General features: G+C 39.1%; 5 protein-coding genes across 5 annotated transcripts; 1 reads left to right on the top strand and 4 right to left on the bottom strand.

The window, feature by feature from the left end:
- The first annotated feature begins 3184 nt into the window (after positions 1-3184).
- Positions 3185-9312, top strand: tadr (torn and diminished rhabdomeres). The gene is made up of 9 exons (XM_030383266.2): positions 3185-3588; positions 5754-5899; positions 6077-6271; positions 6338-6429; positions 6501-6635; positions 7439-7593; positions 7660-8332; positions 8508-8606; positions 8670-9312. Exons 1-9 carry the CDS (start codon positions 3575-3577, stop codon positions 9192-9194), a joined length of 2034 nt encoding a protein of 677 aa, XP_030239126.1. The 5' UTR covers positions 3185-3574; the 3' UTR covers positions 9195-9312.
- A 116-nt stretch (positions 9313-9428) lies between these two features.
- LOC108658389 (uncharacterized) lies at positions 9429-11515 on the bottom strand. Its single transcript, XM_089258716.1, has 3 exons — positions 11157-11515; positions 10360-10628; positions 9429-10283 (listed from the first exon to the last, which is right to left on the bottom strand). Exons 1-3 carry the CDS (start codon positions 11473-11475, stop codon positions 9618-9620), a joined length of 1254 nt encoding a protein of 417 aa, XP_089114842.1. The 5' UTR covers positions 11476-11515; the 3' UTR covers positions 9429-9617.
- Positions 11516-11545: 30 nt separating this feature from the next.
- LOC108649977 (uncharacterized) lies at positions 11546-13304 on the bottom strand. Its single transcript, XM_018099092.3, has 3 exons — positions 12848-13304; positions 12413-12687; positions 11546-12351 (listed from the first exon to the last, which is right to left on the bottom strand). The coding sequence occupies exons 1-3, from the start codon at positions 13200-13202 to the stop codon at positions 11698-11700; spliced, it is 1284 nt and encodes a 427-aa protein (XP_017954581.1). The 5' UTR covers positions 13203-13304; the 3' UTR covers positions 11546-11697.
- A 592-nt stretch (positions 13305-13896) lies between these two features.
- Positions 13897-15801, bottom strand: LOC108658713 (uncharacterized). The gene is made up of 3 exons (XM_018111361.3): positions 15502-15801; positions 15085-15223; positions 13897-15028 (listed from the first exon to the last, which is right to left on the bottom strand). Exons 1-3 carry the CDS (start codon positions 15673-15675, stop codon positions 14160-14162), a joined length of 1182 nt encoding a protein of 393 aa, XP_017966850.2. The 5' UTR covers positions 15676-15801; the 3' UTR covers positions 13897-14159.
- Positions 15802-16661: 860 nt separating this feature from the next.
- Positions 16662-18640, bottom strand: ppk13 (pickpocket 13). Its single transcript, XM_030383321.2, has 7 exons — positions 18338-18640; positions 18145-18271; positions 17801-18085; positions 17641-17731; positions 17430-17515; positions 16890-17371; positions 16662-16824 (listed from the first exon to the last, which is right to left on the bottom strand). The coding sequence occupies exons 1-7, from the start codon at positions 18498-18500 to the stop codon at positions 16673-16675; spliced, it is 1386 nt and encodes a 461-aa protein (XP_030239181.1). The 5' UTR covers positions 18501-18640; the 3' UTR covers positions 16662-16672.
- Between the last annotated feature and the right edge of the window lie 673 nt (positions 18641-19313).

The raw sequence follows: 19313 nt of genomic DNA, 5'->3' as shown, positions 1-19313 counted from the left end.
TTAATAGGCCGAAAGCATTAGGCGTAAGCTCCACTTAAAGTGCACTTAAAAAACCTTAACAAAAGCTGAAGACAGCGGCACATCAAATGTGCTTTTAATTAAATTAGTAACCAAATCATAAGTAATAAGGCCAAATGCACAAATGGAGGCTGCGAGATATCAACAAAATAAAAAGAGAAGTGAAAAAAATACAGTATTTCATATAGAGACAACGGTAAGCTAAGCTATAAACAATATAATAATGCCCACATATCTCACAGGTAACTAACAAAAAATAAATAAAAATAACTCTAAAGTTGGATGGAAGGTCGATCGCTGGAGTCGTTGCTTTGATGAGTGCTAAGTGACCGCAGCCTCTAAAACCGAAAGCTCAGCCGAAAGTTATAAATGCGCCAAGTCCAAAGTTTTTAAACGTGGTGGTTATTATATATATATATATATATATTTTTTTTTTTTTTGCTCACTCTTGACAAATGTTTCAAAATAATAATAATTTGACTTATATAAGCGTTGGTCTAACACTTGTCTGAAACTGGTTCGACTTTAAAGTAGCCGGAATATCCAGTTCTGGAATCATAAATCATTTCAACTAGAACTAACTTTAATTCTTAAGTTACATTCATTTTATTATTTATATGTCTGGGATTAGCAGGTTTGGTCTTTTATTTATTTTCTTACTCTTTCTTGTGTTTAGATTCGTTTTTAGCACAGCGCGTGGGTGTCAGTCGCTTCGTGAGCATCTGCTATTGTGGATTGCTCATTCCAGATGATTGATGTCAGCCTAAATGAAATAAGTGATATTTTTAGATGATGCAAAGCAGTTAGAATATCGATATCAAGTAGACAAGTAAATAGTACAAAGATTATAGACGAAGTACAGCAGCTTTAATTATAATAAGAATGTGAATAGTCATATATGTATATGAATAAAATTTTAGCTTTTGGAAAGTTTTTATTTTTTATATACAATTTTTAATTTATATAAATTTACAGGAATAAAAATATATTAATAATTAATAAATAAACAAGTAAGAAAGCTCTAGTCGAGACTGCTCGACTACGAGATCCCCTGAACCCTACAAGCAACTGATATTTCAAAAATTATTAGCAAACACACACGCACACACACACACACACGCATACATACAAATACACGCACACACACACGCATACAAACAAACACACGCATACACACACTCACATATACAGGCGATTGCGCTTGGGTTGCGCTGCAGTGTTGGCAATATAATGAAAACTTATTTGTTGAATAATTTAATTTCTAGACGTACGATTGTAATGAAACTTTCAGAACGTAATCATAATGTTAAAATGTATGTGTATACCGAAGCTCAAGTCTTTAGTATTTGATATACGACTTTTACAAAGATGAGGGTGAGGGGGTGAATTTAGGGGGGGGGGAGGTAAATTTTAACAAAAACCGAAATTGTATAAAATTCATCTTAATATACATTTTAAATTTGGAGACTCTAGCTTGAAAGATGTAGGAGATATAATTATTTAAGTGATCTTCGATAAGGTTTTTTATCGATAAAAAAATATCGGAATGAGTTATCGTTTTTTAGTGATAAACTCGATCTGCGCGTGATATATACGGACATTTAAAAAAAAAGTTGAAGTCTCTAGCTCTTATATCTTCTGAAATCGACGCGTTCATACATACGGACGGACGGACGGACAGACAGACGGACAGGGCCAAATCGACTCAGCTTGTCGTCCTGATCAAGAATATATATACTTTGTGGGGTCTGCCACGCCTCCTTCTGCCTGTTACATACTTTTAACAAAACCATTATACCCTGATTTCCCATTTTCAATGGGTTCAGGGTATAAAAATATATATTACATAATTATTATTCTTATAATATAATAATTATCATCCTCCATTCGTTTATCACTCTAAATAATAGAAATTAATCAATTTCCTGCTTTTTCTAATAAGACAAATATTAAGTGTGCTTAACAAGTTATACCAGGATTTGATTTATTTAAGCCATATTTCATATGGTTAATTGCATTCGACTTGTCTTTTTACTAAGATATAAATTCGATTCGCACAACAATTCCAATTAGAGACATTTGCTAGCTGAGTCTGGCGCTCATTTTATGTCTCCCCCCTTCTTTCTCTTCTGCGTCTCTTTTTCTACTAGCATCTAGATTCCACAGACTTTATGTTAATGAAACTTGGTACATTATGTTTGATATTTGTATTTGTATTCCTTATTTTATTCTGCGCAATAAGTTGGACCGGTTGAAGCGGAGTGAACGAGTTTTGATAGCCAAAGCAGCAACAACTATGGGTTTAGTTAGCTTTTTGTTCAAATCGTTTCTATGATATGTTCTTAATCAATAGCTAATGTGCATCCGATATAAATAGTCAACAATGTATATAGTCAGATTTATTTTTAAATCAGACTATGGAATTTAAGATTTAAATAAAACTAAATTATTAATATGTCATAAAAATATAAAAGACCAAACTGATTTAATGAGATATGCTGCCTTTTTCTTGTGTATTTAAATATGCCAAATTTAAAAGGGAACCCCATCCGATTAAGATGAGCTCAGCTTTGTTTATTTATTCTAAGAAATACATTAACATATTTGATCAATTTTTCATTTAAGGGAAAGCCCAGTGGAAATATAATGACAACTCTGTCAACATCGTTTATTCATTAAAAATAATAATAATTAAATTAAGCTTTCAGATTTAAATTCGTTATTCTTCACTTAATAGATGCTGTAAAATTTATATACATTTTTTAAATATTTTCATTCTATCAAAAAAACTATAAAATCGATATCCAAAATTTTTCTCTCATTAAATTACATTTTTAGCTCGAATATTTCGATGCGTTGGCAAATAAAAGACTCTTAAACGAAAAGGCGCGCACATTTGTGCTCAAAATAAATGACACTCGTCACCCACTTGAGCAGCGTTGAGAGTAATAAATTCTATTACCTGTCCAATGCAACCACTCGTTGCCATCAAAGAGCAAGAAGCAGAGAGCCGAGGCCGGTGCAATCAACTGTTCAAGCAAACGTAAACAATCGCCAGTGCGCAGGAGTCACAGCGAAATTCTCCCATGCTCTCTCATTCGCTCTCTCTGTCTCATCGTCTGCCTGTCAGGAAAAGCTTTCGTTTTTCATGGCAAAGGAAAAGCTTCAATTGAGCATTCAGTCAATTGCGGCCAATTTCAGTGAACGTTACGCTGTTTTTCTTGCGAGTGCGGAACATAGCGAAATAGTTGGCAACGTATTTGGCCCATAGTGCGGGCTGCTTGCAACGCGTCACGTCGACGTGGCTAATTAAAGGCAATGCCAGGCGGCCAGTGACACAAAGCGCTCGTAAAGTCTCAATCACACAAAAACGTTCAATAACAATAGTTAAGCGAAGATTACAATGCACTGTGCGAAATTGTTGTGCATTTAACATTAAATGACTAAAACAACTCGTGTCCAAGCACTGAGCTTCGGGCTGGCAGTTAGCCAACTAGCGTAAATAGCAGCGACAACACAGCAGGCAGGCCAGCAGGAGGAGGAGGAGCGTTCAGCTATGTCGAGCGCCAGGTAAAAGCAACCAACCATCTAACGGCTCAGCTAACCACCCAACCCGCCACCCACCACTCTACATAATTTACATCATATGTCATATTAAGAGCCTCTATGCATTATACATTTGAATTTTCATGGTCAAGCCTCTTAAGCCAGCATACATACATATGTATATATTATGCTTGATATATTTGTCGTGTAATCAATAAATTGATTTTTGATTGCTTTCGCTGGGGCATTCCACCATATCCCGGCCTAACTCATTGTCTGTTTGGCATTTGTTTTTCCTCTATTTTATTTAGTTTCGCTTTGTTTTTGTACTTTTTTCTTCTCCATGTTTGTGTCGGCGTCGCACTGACTGGCGCTGTTTGTGCCTCTCTCTGCTGTGGTTACTCTATTGTTGTTATTGTTGTTGTTTTTTTGGCTTGTTTTTCACTTCTATTTGACTTTTGTGTGCGCTACACATTTAGAAGCCAGCCTATGCTGCGTATGTGTGATATAGATGAATTGCTGAGATTTTTAGCACATTGCTAGTCAATAACTAAAAGTAATAAATTAAGTGTATATTTCATTGTATACTTGATTATTTTTAATGACAATTTTTGCACAGACTTGGTAAATTAATGAATTAATTATTATCATATCATTTCATAATATGTATTCCATATAAGATGTATGCATAATCTATATGTAATCTATTTTAGAATAACATTACAATTTGTATAAATATATATTATTTTAGCATAGATTGCAAATATAATTAATTTATATTATATATAAAGAACCGATTCGCAAGACTGCACAAAATAGAAAATTGAATCTTAGCTAAGTTTCGTCGCAATTATTTGAAAAAAAAAAAAAACATTTTAGTTTTCATGAAAAGACTTATACGAACAGACGAAGGGCTTTACAATAATATCAACAGAATATTTATAGCCATATAATTTATTAAATAATATTTAATAAGTAACAAAGGAGTTTACAAAAGAAACGTAGTTTATTTATTTATTTATTTATTAATTTTTAAATTTTCAAATTCAACTTTGCCTCCCTTTGAAACTGTCTTTTTTAAATATTAAGGGAATTTTGTTGTATAACGATAAATTAAACATTTTAAGTTTGTTTTCTATCTATATAAACATAAGTAGAGTATTAAATATATATTTTTTAGTGAATTTTAATATTATACTTTAAAAGAACTTGAGAATTACAAATATAATTCAGAAAATAAAAAATAAAAATAATTCATAAGATTTGTCATTTATTAATATTTATAAATATGCTTAACAAAAATATAATTCAGAAAAATGAAAAGTAAAAATAATCCATAAGATTTGTTATTTATTAATATACAAATTATGCTTAACTTTCATTTTATTTAAATATTTGCAATTACATTTTCCCATACATCATCTCAAATTGATTATGCAATTATTACCATGTAGGCAACCCAATTCTTTTAAGCCAAAACCTTGTTTAGTGAGTTGTTTAGGTCGCTGGCTAGTCACGCACTAAACAGCCAAAATTAAACAACTAAACAACACATAGCAACAACTGCCAGACAGACGGATAAACAAAAAGTGAGACAGAGGCGACAGAAGTGAATCTGACATTTATGCGAGCCATAGAGAACGAAAGTGTTTTATTTGCGAATTATTTGCTTAGCTGCGGCTATAAATAAAACGAAAGAGTAGCCCAAAAGCTGCAAAGTAATTGCTGGGAAAAGTCGATAGGGAAGCCACATCGTGTGCGGGGAATGAGCTCAGGCAATTATTTATTCAGTTTGTAAGCCAATTTGGCAAATTTACTTAGAACTAGCCGCGAGCTAGCCAGACAATTTCCCCATAATTAAGGATAATGATGGCCCTGAAATATGCATTAACTGTGCATGCGATTACAATAAACAGTAAATTGGCCAAAAGAGGGAAAAAAGAGCTTCAATTACGAAACAGGATACTCTGCCAAAGGACAAGGGAATGTCAAATGAGTCATGCAACAGCTGGAGAGCAAACACAATCCGATCCCCACGATGATGGGCCTCAATAGCTGTCCATTCGGCGCGGGCATTGTGTGTGGGCGTGATGTCTTCACACGTGTCCTGGCCAGCATCTCATTAAATCTTAATTGCCATTTGCCGTCCGATTTAATTAATTTTACGATTTTTTCTTTTCTGTTTGCAGTCTGCTTGAGGCGCTCTGCTCCGGCAGCGGCGCTCGCCTGGCGCTGGGCACGTCCATAGTTGCCTACCTGATAGCCTACAATGAGGCAGCCGCACCGGCTCTCGTCTTTGCCACGCTGCTGGCCATCGTCTACGGTGCCATGGCCGGTGAGTAGGCAGCCAGAAGTTAACGTATATACAGTGAAATGCCGTTATAAAGACTCCGACTCAGACAGTCTTATATGAGCTCTCTTCCGGGCATAACGACGATCCTTCGAGCGTTTTCTACTGTATATATGTATATCTGTGCATATTTATATATATATTCTCTGCCTTACCTTACAGCGCGCTGCAAGTCGAGCTTGCGCAGCCTGCAGATGCCCTATGTGCGCGCTACGAACAAATTTGACTTTGGCTGCCTCTTCTTGGCCATCTGGATGGACGCACTGACGGCCATGTGCGCCTGTGCAGTGCTGGCACGGACCTTGAGCGCCTGTCTGGACGCCATGACGGGCGGCTTGGCCCGAATACTGATACTGGGTATGCCTAATATTTCTGCCTGCACTGTGGCCCTGTAATCTAACAAATTTCGTTGCCTACTTTCAGGCCGCAACTCGCCTGCAAACGAACCCTGGCCGGATGTACTTGGCGTAGCCGTCGTATTTCTGGTAACTGGCATGTTCATGCTGGGCCTCGAGGTATGCAGCCTGCAACACGCCCTCCTCATTTTTTTTTTTTTGCTAACTCTTACAACTCTTTCTCGCTGCAGCACTCGAAAGCATTCAGTTTTATTATGACTCTCGGCATGTTTGGTCTGAATGCAATTCTCAGCGCTGTGGGCTGGTGGCGTGGCGACTTTTTGGCCTGGTCGGAGAACTACTTTCAGCCAAATGGCATTAACAGTGTAAGTGGATCATTTCCCTCACTTCCCCTACAACACTCTCCCTCTCACTCTCTCACATTCACCTACCTCCCTTTGATAGTCCGGTAATGGGCGTGTTATTGGGTCAGTGCACTTTTCGCCATTTCCTTAGCTGTTCCTATTTTATTTTTTTGTATTTTATCGATTTTTGGTCGCGTTGCCGCCGCCGGCTTTCGTGACTGGCGACAATAGAAGGCGCAGGATGTGAGCTTTTGATTATGACACGTCAAAGTTTTTTGTTTTGTTTTGTTTTGTTTAGCATGGGATCTTCTGCTTAGGCGCGTGGGTTTTGTTGGTGTAGAAGAATTCTGTGTTATGTGAGTGTTATTATAATTGCTTGCATGGAAGCTAGTAGGCTCTAACTCATGGGAATTCTCGGATATAGTAGAGCTGAAAATTCGCAGAAATGCATTTGTAATAAGTGAATGCTAAAAGTATCCTCCCTGTATATCTCTTTTCCCTATCCTTCCTTTCTTCCTTTTCCTGTATATCTCCTCTCGCTCTATATCTCTCTCTCTCTTTCACTAAATTTATTTCCATTTGTCACTCTTTCATTTTCTCTACCTCTTTCTTATCATTCTCTCTATCATTTTCTAATTAAATCCCCTCAATATTTCCCTAACGCTCTCTCTTTCTCTCATTACCTTATCTGTCCCTCTCCATCTCTCTCGCTCTCTATCTCTTATATATCCATAAATGTATATATTTCCCTCTCCCTCTCTTTGTTCCTCCTCCTCTCTCTCTCTCTGTATCGTATCTCTATCTCATTCACTCCACTCTTGCAGTTCCTCTTGACAACCGCCTTGCTGAGCTACGCAGTACCCAGCGTTCTGCCTCAGCAGCATCGCGGCGCACGCAGCACAGCGATCATGGTCTTTGCTCTGGTCTGCATCTCATTGCTGCTAACCGCCATTTGCTTATCCACAGTGGTGCATTTCAAGTAAGTCGAACATCTTTATCCATCAATATCAATACTCTTACTCTCCGAGCTCACTTTTCTCAACAGATTGCGCGATGACTATGTGGCCGTGCCGCTCTTCAATATTCTGGATGAGAGCGGCTTCCATAAGCTGGTGCCAGCCTCGGCTTGCATGCTGCTGCTGACCAGCTCGGCGGCCTTTATGGAAATCTTTCCCGAGCTGTACGGCATTGTGGTGCGCCTGGCCACCTCGGAGTGGCGCATTCTCAGCAAGCAAATCAGCTACGAGAGCTCTGACAGCGGCAATCCCGTCCTGGCCGTCTTCATAGCGGGCAGCCTGTGCGCCATGCTGGCCTTCGCCTGCCCGCTGCAGCATCTCAGCTACTGCCTGGCGGCTAGCCATTTGACGGCCGGCTTTCTGCGTGCCTTCTACTTGCTGTACACGCCGTATCGGCCCAAGTTCATGCAGCCCAGCAGCAGTGAGTCTTCCCTCTCCTACAGCCGCCTCTCCACGGCGCCCATTGCCAAGAGCAGCAGCAGCTGCAGCAGCGCTGCCACCGCCAGCTCAAGTCGCGTGAGGCGCAGCCTCTGGAATCTCGGTTTGCACAAGCAGCGCGCCATGAAGAAGCCAAAGAACAAACAACGAACTAAGCCCGAAGTCGAAAAGGAGTGGCTGCTCCTGGGCGAGCCCACCTCACCTTGTCCGCAGCGCGAGGGCAGAGATGTGGAGTCCACGGTTCTCTCCGACAGCGAGCCACCGGTGAGCATAGAGTTGCAGATAAGTAGAGAAAACTGTGAAGAAAATATATAAACAATATATCAAGCTAAAGGCCCCAGTGGCCTGAAAGGACAGAAAATCCCGAGAGTATTATGATTTAGCTTTCAATTAGATTTGTTTATTTTTCCTTTACATATCATTTCTTACCTTCTTGCAGCCTTCGGACTTTGAGTATCCCGATAAGTTTGACAAAACTGACTCGGACACCTCAACGGACATTGATGCCATCGTTGATGAGTATCGACAAAAGATAAAGGTATGCCAGCTCAGTCAGCACCCACTATAGCCAGTAACCTAACCCAGCTGTACGACTTTGCAGGTGACCACAGCGGGTCCAATGGAGCGCAGCGTGCGTGTGCCCACAGTGAGCTCCTGGCGCGTGACCATCTTTTCGATAGTTGTCATCGGCCTGGGCATCGCCCTGTGCGTGGCCGGGCTGGTGCTGCACTGGGCACCAGCCGCCTTCACTGGAGCCATCGGGGTTCTGATTGTGGCCATGATGATGGGCATAATACCGCAGTACACGGGCAGCGTCATCAATGTGAGTCCCGTGCTCTGCGCCCTCTGCCTGCTGCTGAGCGTCGTCTTCTTCTCGGCCTGTGCGGTGCACGCCTGGCCCGGCGTGCTCGTCTGGGTGCTGAGCGGACTGACGCTGCTGTTGCGCTGCGATAAGTACTGCTGCAACTGCTTCGATCAGCCAACCGTTCTCAATGCCCAGCTGATACCCAGTGTCTCTGGCAAGGCATCGACATCGGCGGCAGCGGGCACAGCCACCAGCATTCGAATGCCTCGGCCGCCCAAGGGCGTGATCAGTCTGCCACAGCGTGTCAGCGGCATCAGATGACAGTCGGAGTCCTCCGAAGAGGAGGGCGAGGATCTATTCCACGAGGACTTCAATGTGCGCGACTACGACGAAGATGATGCCAACGAGGATTGCTGGACTGATTAGCTGGCGAGTCCAGTCAACAAAGACGCCTTTTAAACTTAGCTAGGCTTTTCACAATTCAAATGCGGATTACCAGAGACGAGTCCGGCTCGAAGCTAGTATTATACAGCCATAAAAATAAATATATAAACATATATACATATATACGAGTATATACACATTATTATATATATTTATGTATGCCATCTCTCTAGCTAGATTCTATATACCTAAGCAAATATATATTTTGTGTCTCTAGTTCCAGTTCAAACTGTTAGGTCTTTAAATAAAAAATGCATGTCGAAGCACTTGTTTCTTTTTGTTTAATCAGGATAAACTTTATCAGGCGGAGACATTCTCCCGCTCCATGAGATAGTCAACCAGCTCTGCTATGGGCTCCATGATCGTTTCCTCATAGCCTGGCTGCATTTGCATGACTCTCAAATACATTTCGCTGCGATCACAATTCAAGTAGAAGTCGAACTTCTCCGGCTCCTCTGAGCGCAGCTTATTGCTAATCACAGCCAACATCTTGGTCTGTGGCTCGGTCAGCGCCTTCATAGTCAAGCCAGCTAAGCGCGTTCGCTCGCACTCCTCCAGAAAGTTTGACCTGCTAATCAGATTAGCGGGCAGACCGAGGCGCATAAATTCAGCTTGAAGAGCATCGTAATAGTACTCCAATGCCTGATCATACATGTTGCGTCTCTCCTGGGCCGAGGGCACCAATATATAGAGCAGAAAGAGCACGTCCAAGCTGGGCGAGCAATACTGCGTCAACTGGAAGTCCACGAGGCAACAAGAGCTCGGCAAGCTGGCCGTCGGACTGTCGAACCCGAAGAGGATATTGCGATCCCAGGTATCGCGATGGCATAGCACATTTCTTATGCTCTTCGAGGGCTTTACAAGATGTTCCGTCTCGCTCAGGAGGCGAAAGAGTTCTTCTCTTATGAAAGTTTGAGCGCGCTCCGTTTGGTATTTGACATGTCGAGCGGCCAAGAAAACGATGCCCTATAAGAATAATATTAGAAATGAAGAATCAATAAGGTAATTTATATATATAATATATATATAGAGATCTATTCACCTTTAATCCGGTGATAAACCACTCGTTCTCCGTGTTCATTAGCAGCTCTTTGAATACATTCTTGTAACGCTCGCCAATATTAAACTGTTCCGCCTCCTCCCAGGCGATGCTCGCTGCGTGTAGAGCGGCCAAATGACCCAAGACCAACTTATAATGCTCCTGGCTGTAACTCTCATTGGCTTTGAGATGTCGATAATGCTGTGTAAGGTCTTCCAGCACCATTACATCATCTCTGCTGTAGTAGCATTGTGGGAACAGCTTGCGACTGGCTAAAATAATAATAGAAATTGTTTGTTTTAATTTTTTTAAATTATTATATATGATTTATATATAGTTATATGTTATTCGATTTTTTTTTTTTATTAAATTTAACTTATATTTTTATAAAGTGCGAAAGTTACTGTTGCCATCCTTAATATAAATATATACAGCTATACACTGAAATTTAGGCTCACTGTTGTTAAATAATAATAATTAATATCTCAACTTTTAATTGTAAGTTACCTGCTCTATAAATATATTTTGATATTTTCTTCTTCAAAAATACAAAAAAATATATCGGTTATTATTTCTATTCTCTTTCAAATGCTTCCATCAAATGTTGATTTTTATCACGCTTTGCTGACAGAGAAGAGCAAAAAGAAAACCTTAGGCCCAACAATATCAACTTCTTCGAAGCTCAAATACACATTGGAATTGATTGACTTTGCTAATCTGCTTAGTTTTAGTGATAATTATACTCTTTAAAAAAAAAAACTTTTCAATCATATTCAGCGCATAGTTACATTATAACCCACCATATCTCTGTATATGAGGCAATATTCGCTTGTATATAGACGTTTCCTTGCGAAAGACGCCTTTGCGTTCGCATTCGGCGCGCTGTGGTGGATTCTTGTAGGGCAAACTCTTGACAAAGTATTGTAAATGGTGTTTGCACTTAGTTCTCGTGTCCTCCAACTCCAAGTGCAGTTTGTAGTATTCGCCCATATAGCCCATCAATTCAGTGGAGCCCGCCTCAAGTTGTCGCTTCAGTAAAATCAAATTCTCATCGCCGTCTTTCAGCTGAAGCGTGCGTAAGGCGATGTGAAGACATTCCGCGGGGCTGAGCAGCTCCATTGAGGCTGGCTGTTGAAAGTGAACTGAACCCACAAAAATTGAGCTTCATCAAATAAAAAGTTGCCAGAGATGAGTTCAGAAGCTATCTGTGTAGTTTAGTTATCACAAAACAAAAAAAAAATGTTTTCTTTTTTTATAATACATCACAGTAAATAATCTTTACTGATAAGCTGAGTTACTATGCGAGCATTGTGTAAACGTTGCCGATAAGACTGAGCCATTTCAGTTGGCCCCATAGTAGGTTATTTCTAATAAATCTTCGATGCAGGCATTCATATAGCTACGAAAATCCTCATGTTGACTCATCAGTCTCCCTAGCGCTTCGGTGCGATCTACATTGCAGAATCGATGGAACTCCATGGGTTGTTGGTCCTTCAGCTGCTTCAGATAGTTGTCGGGCAGGCGTAGTATGGTGGCAGCTATGCAGTTGTAGGTGGCGCCAAAGAGAGCAAAGTCCTTCAAGGATCGCGCAAAGGATGCATGGTCCAGGCGCTCACGCCCGGCATCGATGCCCATGGCGGTCAGTTCATCAATCAAGTGCGAGTAATAACAGATCGTTAGATTATCCATTATTTGCTTGCGGTGCAGTGGCTCCAAGTTCAGATAGCAGGCCATGAGCAGATCCACAGCTGGTGGTGCATAGCGACAGAGCTGAAAGTCCACCAGGACACAGCCCAGCTCCTCCGACTCCTTCTGTGGATAAAACACATTGCCGCCCCAGGCGTCGCGATGCAGAAAGACATTGCGATGCACTGGCGATGGATTCACCATATAGTAGACACGATCCAGGCAGCGCGGCAGCTCATTGGCCACATACTCCTGGGCAGCTGCATCATTGACAACTCGCGGATGCGCTGCGGCCATAGCCAGCACGGCCTGCATTTATACAGAGCGTATTTAGTTCAGTTCCCTTTCTTACTTTGATTGGCTAGCTCACCTTTATGCCTGTGGTCCACCACACAATGTCGGGATCAATGGACTTCTCCAGCAGCCACTTCCTGAATGCTACGCCGATGGTCAGCCGATGACGTTTCTCATAGGCCACGCTGCTCGCATGCAACGTAGCCAAAGCCCTCAGTATGGGCAACAGCTGCTGCTCGCTGAGGAATCTTGTGCCCGAGGGCAGTGAACTGTAGCCCAAATCCTCGATATTCTGCATGACAAACAAATCATCTCGTGTGAAATAGCATTTGGCACACCAGACATGGGCAGCTATTTGCGATTGAAGATAAGAAAGAAGTAAAAATAAACTATAAAAAAAACTATTAAAAAATAATAAAAAGATAAGCAAACATTAAATATTTACTAAATAAATACAAATTGTGATACACACACATATACATATTAATCTTTACAATTCAAATATACTTACAGAATTTCTTCAAATCATTCAACAGCAACTCGTATAGTTTCGCCTCCTTTTGTATTATCGACTTCTTCTCCTCGTAGTAGCTCATACTGGCGGACTCGTAGACCACAGATTTGACAAACAGACGCATTGAGCACTGCTCTGACTCACTAGCCAATTGATAGCTAAGAATCAGATGATAATACTCCCCGAGAAAGCCCACATGTTCGATGGCTGGCACAACTTTGAATTCATTAAGTTTGCCCTCTTGCTGTTGATCCTCGAGGGCAGCTCTCAATATGTTTTCACACTCCTCAAACGTAAACAGTTCCAGGCGATTTACACGCGTTAGCACGGGATTATAGTTGTTGTCACTCATTTCAAATTCTGTTGAAAATATTACATATAAAACTGACCGTTCGCAGCCAGCAATCGGCACGTTCTGAGCGAGAGACCGCCAAAAGCAGTATATATACTAGCTATACTCTAACTTGAGGTATACTGAACTAGATGTTTGCTCTGTTTAAATTTGTTTGTTGAATTTGTATATGATAAAGAATTTAAATTCTATATAATGTATTTTATTATTTAACAATTCTTGAAAGAAAGCTCAAAAACATTTATTAATATGAGTTAATTTTGAAAATGATTAGACTTATAATTTTTTGTATATATTATATATATATATATATATATTTTATGAGTTAATATATATAAATAATTAAAATTTTGTACCAGACTTAATATTTTTTATGTATATGTACATATATTATATTTTATAAACTGACTGCAATAGTTGAAAAAAAAAAAAAAAAAAACAAATAAATAAAATAAAATTATTTAAAAGGTATATATGTATATGCTTTTTACCAACTAAAGAAAAAGAAAAAATACTTAAAGAAATTTATATATATTCTAGTTTTCAAGCCATCCATATTTTATTAAAATTTATTGAAATAAAAAGATCATTTCTCAAATATATTTCTGCGAAACATAATATGAAAATAATAATAAAAAAAAATATTCTTATTTCTAAACTACTTGTAGAGCATGCAAAATACACAGCATGTATTTTTATTTTCCAAGAAATTGCTTTTATAATCAATTACATTAATTGAAACTTAATTTGCACAAAGGCCTATAATAATAATCATCATTTAGTGCATAAAAATCTCGGTGTGCCGTGTGGTTTATATGCATAGATTGTATTTCATTTTACTATTTACGATAAGTTATCGCACTTCTTATTAAATCAGCGTGGGACGATAGTGTTTAGTGTAAACAAAAGAGAAAGAGCAAAAGAGAGGAAGACGGAAAGAGAGAGAGAGAGAGGCAGCTATAAATTATCCATAGCAATCTCAACGACTTCTATACAACACTTTTCCATTTCGTCTCTGAATACTGCATTCTCTCGCATATGTTTCATTATAGCAGCGCTGCGATCTATGTATTTGAATTCGTTCGTCACGAATGCGGGAGGCACCTTGATAATTGTGGACGCCACAGCACTGTAGACCGTAGCAAAGAGACGAAACTTTTCGTAGGACTGCAGCAGTTCCTCTTTGGATATTATTTCGTCTGATTGCAAGCCAAACTGCTGCAAGCTCTGCTGCAGCCAATTGTAATAGAAATCAAGGCTTTTCGATTCGAGGCGCTGTCGCTCGGTGCTTGTTAGATTTAAGTACAGACAGAAGCACAAATCGACAGCTGGTGGACTGTAGCGACAGGTCTGATAGTCAACTAGTATAGCTGCATCCTGTGGATCAGCTGGAAAGAAAACATTGCCCGCCCATAGATCACGATGGCAGAGCACATTCCGATATTTCGTCGAGGGTGAAACCTGTTCATAAACTCGCTCCACCATCTTGGCCAACTGTTGATCGATCCAACTGTTCGCCTGATACTGTGGCAGACTCTTAATCACAGCGAGCACCGCGGAGATCCCAGTGGTAAACCAGGCTATATTGGATGCGACTGTAATCTCCTGCAATCGTTCGCTACACTCGCGTCCAATATTAAAGTTCTGGCGCTGCTCGTAAACCAAACTGGACGCATGAAATGCAGCCATGCTGCGTAGCAATTGTTGCAGCTGCGTCTCGCTCAGCAGCTTCTCTGCAGCAGCTCGATAGCCAGCTAGCTTGATGTTCTCCAGCACAATGAGATCTGGTCGAGTGTAAAGACATTTGGCGCTCCATTTGACATTGGCTGTAAAGAGTCGCAAATTAGTTTCTATTCTAGATGTTGATTATTTGATGATGCACAATATTCTTGCATGTATGTGAGCAGGTTATCATATAGCCACGCCTCTTTGCGAAAAATTGCCTCTTTTTCCATCTCATCGCTGAGCTGTGGCAGCGCTTTAACAAAAAGTTGGCGAGTTTGAACATTTTTTGGGTCAGCCTGAAAGTAGGCAATGATTTTATTAGGATTAAAAATATATAAAATATATTCTTTGTTCGCTAAAAAATAAATGGTTCTATAGAATTTTTTAATAATTTTAATTTACAAAAAATAAATATGAGTACAGTATGAGTACAAATTTAAAAAAAAAAAAAACTAATTTCGACTTATACTAAGAGTAATAGTCATATATAATCTTATGCTAAACACGCCAAGTTCAATGAAAAGTCACTGTGACAATAATCACAACAATTGTTTCAATCGATCAACTCACTCACAGTGCAATAGCTCAGTGTCAGCGTATAATAATCTCCCAGATAGCCCACAGCTGTTGTATCCCTTTCCAGTCGATAGTCCAATAGTTGCCACAGCTCTTCTGTTGCATTCAACATGTTCTTTAAGATCTGCTCGCATTCGGCGCGCGTTAAGAGCATATTGCGTATACGTTGCATTACGTATACGCCCGCTCTTTGCCTCTTTGAGTTCGAATAATGTGTGTGTATGTTTTTTTTTTTTTTTTTTTAGCAACAGTTTTTTCTTCGGCCGTGTGCAAGCGCTGCGCAACGCTTTTCAACTGAGCAGCAATGAAAATTTATTTTCAACGTTGCTCGGAGAATAGAATAGTTCGATTCGTTTTCGTTGTTTTTCGTGCCTTCAAATATACATACACATATGTAAATATTTAAAAGTATATACATACATGTAGGTGTATGCACCTATGGATACGCCTATTCGAGCACTTGTCAAGTGCACAGCTGATAAGGCACGCTTTATTATTGTTACATGTTTATTATAAAATAAAAGTTTGCTCTTTAAGATATTGTAACATTGCTCTTATCTCTTAGACATCAATGAAGTGACCCACTTATATGAGTGTGATATAATTATAAAAATAGAATATACATAAGTTAATATCTAGAAACATATATATTTAATTTATTTTTTATTTTTTAGCTAAGGTGATTGTTATAGTCAAATTGATTTATTTTTTTAATGATTAAATTAGAAGTATATAATTCAGTTAAAAAAAATATAATTATTTTTGTTGTTACATTACAATAAATATATAATTAGCAATTTTTTTTTTTAAAGAAATTATTTTTAAATTTTTTGTGGTTTTAATTATTAATATTATTTTATTAAAAACATTTTTTATATATTAAAATTCAATATGTTTTCTTTTTGTTATAATTGCGATTTATTTTTATTTTATTATTATCAATTATTTAATATTTGTGTTTTTTTTTGTTTTTTATTTTAATATAATTATTTATTTTTTTATTATCATTAAATTATAAAGATACAAATTATTTATAATAATAATAATAATATAAATAATAAAATATATATATCATAATATATATTAAAACAAAAAAAAAAAGTTCTTTAACAATTAAAAGAATTGAATTATTTAACGAGAATTCATAACGCTTTGAGAAGCAATGAGTTTCACTGTTCCGCTCTCTGTTGGCTAAGTCTCAATTGGCGTCGCCTTTCATTCGAGTAGCTCATGTAGGGTCGTATGGTCATATAGTATATGATTTCCACAAAGCTTAGCAAGCTGGCGCCCACAAACAGACCCGTTGTGCCACCAATAGACACTGCAATGCACACATACATTCATATAGCAACGGTTCATACGACTTCCATTAGCTGTTCCACTTACCCACCAGATCCAATTTGCCTCTCACCAAATTGCGCTTGTAGCGCTCTGTGGGCAGCTCAATGAGCGCCACCTCGATTTTGGACACGGGATTCTGATGGCCATAGATATTATCCTTGCTGTCAAACACGGTGGTAATGTCCACCTCGGTGCAGGAGGGCAGACAATCGCAGACGAGGCCTTTGCGTCCGCGACGTCGCGACCATTTGGCAATGATGACCGACAGATCCTCATAGTTGCGATTCAAGCACTCCAGTCCATCCATATTACAGAGCTGATGATCCGGCGAATTGGGCGTCAGGTGGCTGGAGCAATTGCACAACTCCATCTGCCGATCCTTGCGGCACTGCACGGTGCAGGCACTGTAGCTATAATAGCGATGCACATCCAGAATATTCTCATCCGGAAAGCGACAATTGCGCTGATGCACACTCGTCTGACGAATCTCCTCATCGTTCTCAATGTCGCGCTTGGACACATAGCGACTGATTGAAAGACATTTGAGTGAATTGAAAGAGAGACAGGGAAAGATGTTGGACTTACACAAAAGATATGTAGGGGCCCACGACGAAAAAATCTGTTTTTGGTGTCACCAATGTGGGCACCTCTTCGGTTCCCAATATGAATACCTGTGGGTAAATATATGAAATAGATAAATAAATAAAATAAATAAATACTGGTTCAAAAAGAATTCTTAAATTAATCAATTAACTAATCAATAAAAAAAAAACCCATTGACAGCTTATAAACTTACCGTTGCCTCCGTATGCAATTCCATTTTCAATGAGCCCGGACCCGTAAAGCGATTGGAGAACATATTTAGCTTGGGGCCTTTATACTTTGTACTGCTATAGAAGAGAGAAAATATATATGGCCACGTTTCATTATAATTTCTGGAGAGAATCACAGCGTACCCCGCCTGCATTGAGTTGATGGCATAGCAAATGCCCAGCTCCGTTTCCATGCGCTGAAAGTAGTTGCAGCACTCGAAGGGCTTGTCGTTCCACTCACAGTTGTGTATGGAGTCCACACAGCTGCTGCGCACCAACTGAGCATAGTAGGAGAAGTTGGAATAGAAGCACGCCGCTGTGGACTCCTCGCCGCTGCACTCGTGCACCGTGTGATACGATTCGCCGCGAAAGAAGGCAATCTCGCTGAGCACCTCCTCCAAGGTGAAGTCATGATCGGCGCCCCACAGCCTAGAGAGCGGAGTGGACTTTGACAGCTAAACTTAGACAAATATACACAAGTCACTTACTGCTCGGCTACGTCCTGTATGCGATCCATGTTCTTTGATTCGCACACAATTATGGCTGGGAAATTGGTATTCCAATCGCGATAGGAGCTCTCCACCACAAAGCTAATGGCGTTGTTCTCAAAGGCAGCTGACATGGAAAGTGACGTAAAGCTAAGTTGCTATACTAACTATATCTAATCGTATCCAAGCTCACCCAGCGATGCCTTGATGAGTCGCCAGGAGGCATACCACGAGAGCATCAGGCAAGCGCCCCAAAAGATGCGCTCCAGCCAGCTGGCATCTTTGTCCACTATGAAACGGGCGCCATGCAGCGTCGAATTCTTCAAATATTCCTCAACGCTCTGTCGCAAACGCATTGCGTGGCCGTTGACCGGAGCTCTGTTTGACTACTGACTGCTATTTGCCCATGGTGAAATCAATATGAATATATGTTTCGTAATTACATTCATTTCATCTCGATAAAGTTCGGCTGCAGCTGTTGAAGTTCACAGCATTTCCAGGCACGCACTTCACAGACCTCCCCCAATTAGACAATATTTGCTTTGAGATTAACTTATTTATATAGCTTTCTGGTCTTTAACTTTATCATCTTTCGTCTTAGTCTCTGTGTACATTGAGTCAACAGTGGCCAACACTTATCAAACATCCATGTGATAAGCACGCGTCGGTGGGGCTGGACAGGCGCCTCCATAACCCATTTGATAATGCTTAGCCAGACGCTTCTAGCTCAACTGCTTAAATATCAAATTTATACGTTCAGTTGACATCAGCTGATGAAAAAATTTTATTTATATTTGCAGTTTTGCAAAGTCTGAATTACATTTTATTTTATTACATTCATTTGTTAGATTGTATCAAATTCAATTTGAATTTATTGTATATATTTTTGTAACCATTTTCTTTAATATTTTTATTCAATTCAATTCATTTCATTATAAATTATTTTAATTTAAATTAAGGGTAGCAATTTTTTTTAAATAAACTTAATGAAATAAATTAAATAAACTTTATTATTAAATAAACTTTATTAATAAACTTCGATTCGTTTTATATTTAATAAAAAATGTGCATTATATTTTAAATAATATTACAAATTTGCATTAGATTTTTTTCATTGAATGACAATTTTTTTAATGTTTTTTAAATTTTTTTAATTAAAAATGTTATTA

The sequence above is a fragment of the Drosophila navojoa genome, chromosome 3 (genome assembly GCF_054131105.1).
Source record: "Drosophila navojoa isolate 15081-1374.11 chromosome 3, UAZ_NAV_1.0, whole genome shotgun sequence".
Taxonomy (NCBI): Eukaryota; Metazoa; Arthropoda; class Insecta; order Diptera; family Drosophilidae; genus Drosophila; species Drosophila navojoa.
The sequence above is the reverse complement of the archived record's forward strand: the minus strand, read 5'-3'. Positions and strand labels throughout refer to the sequence as shown.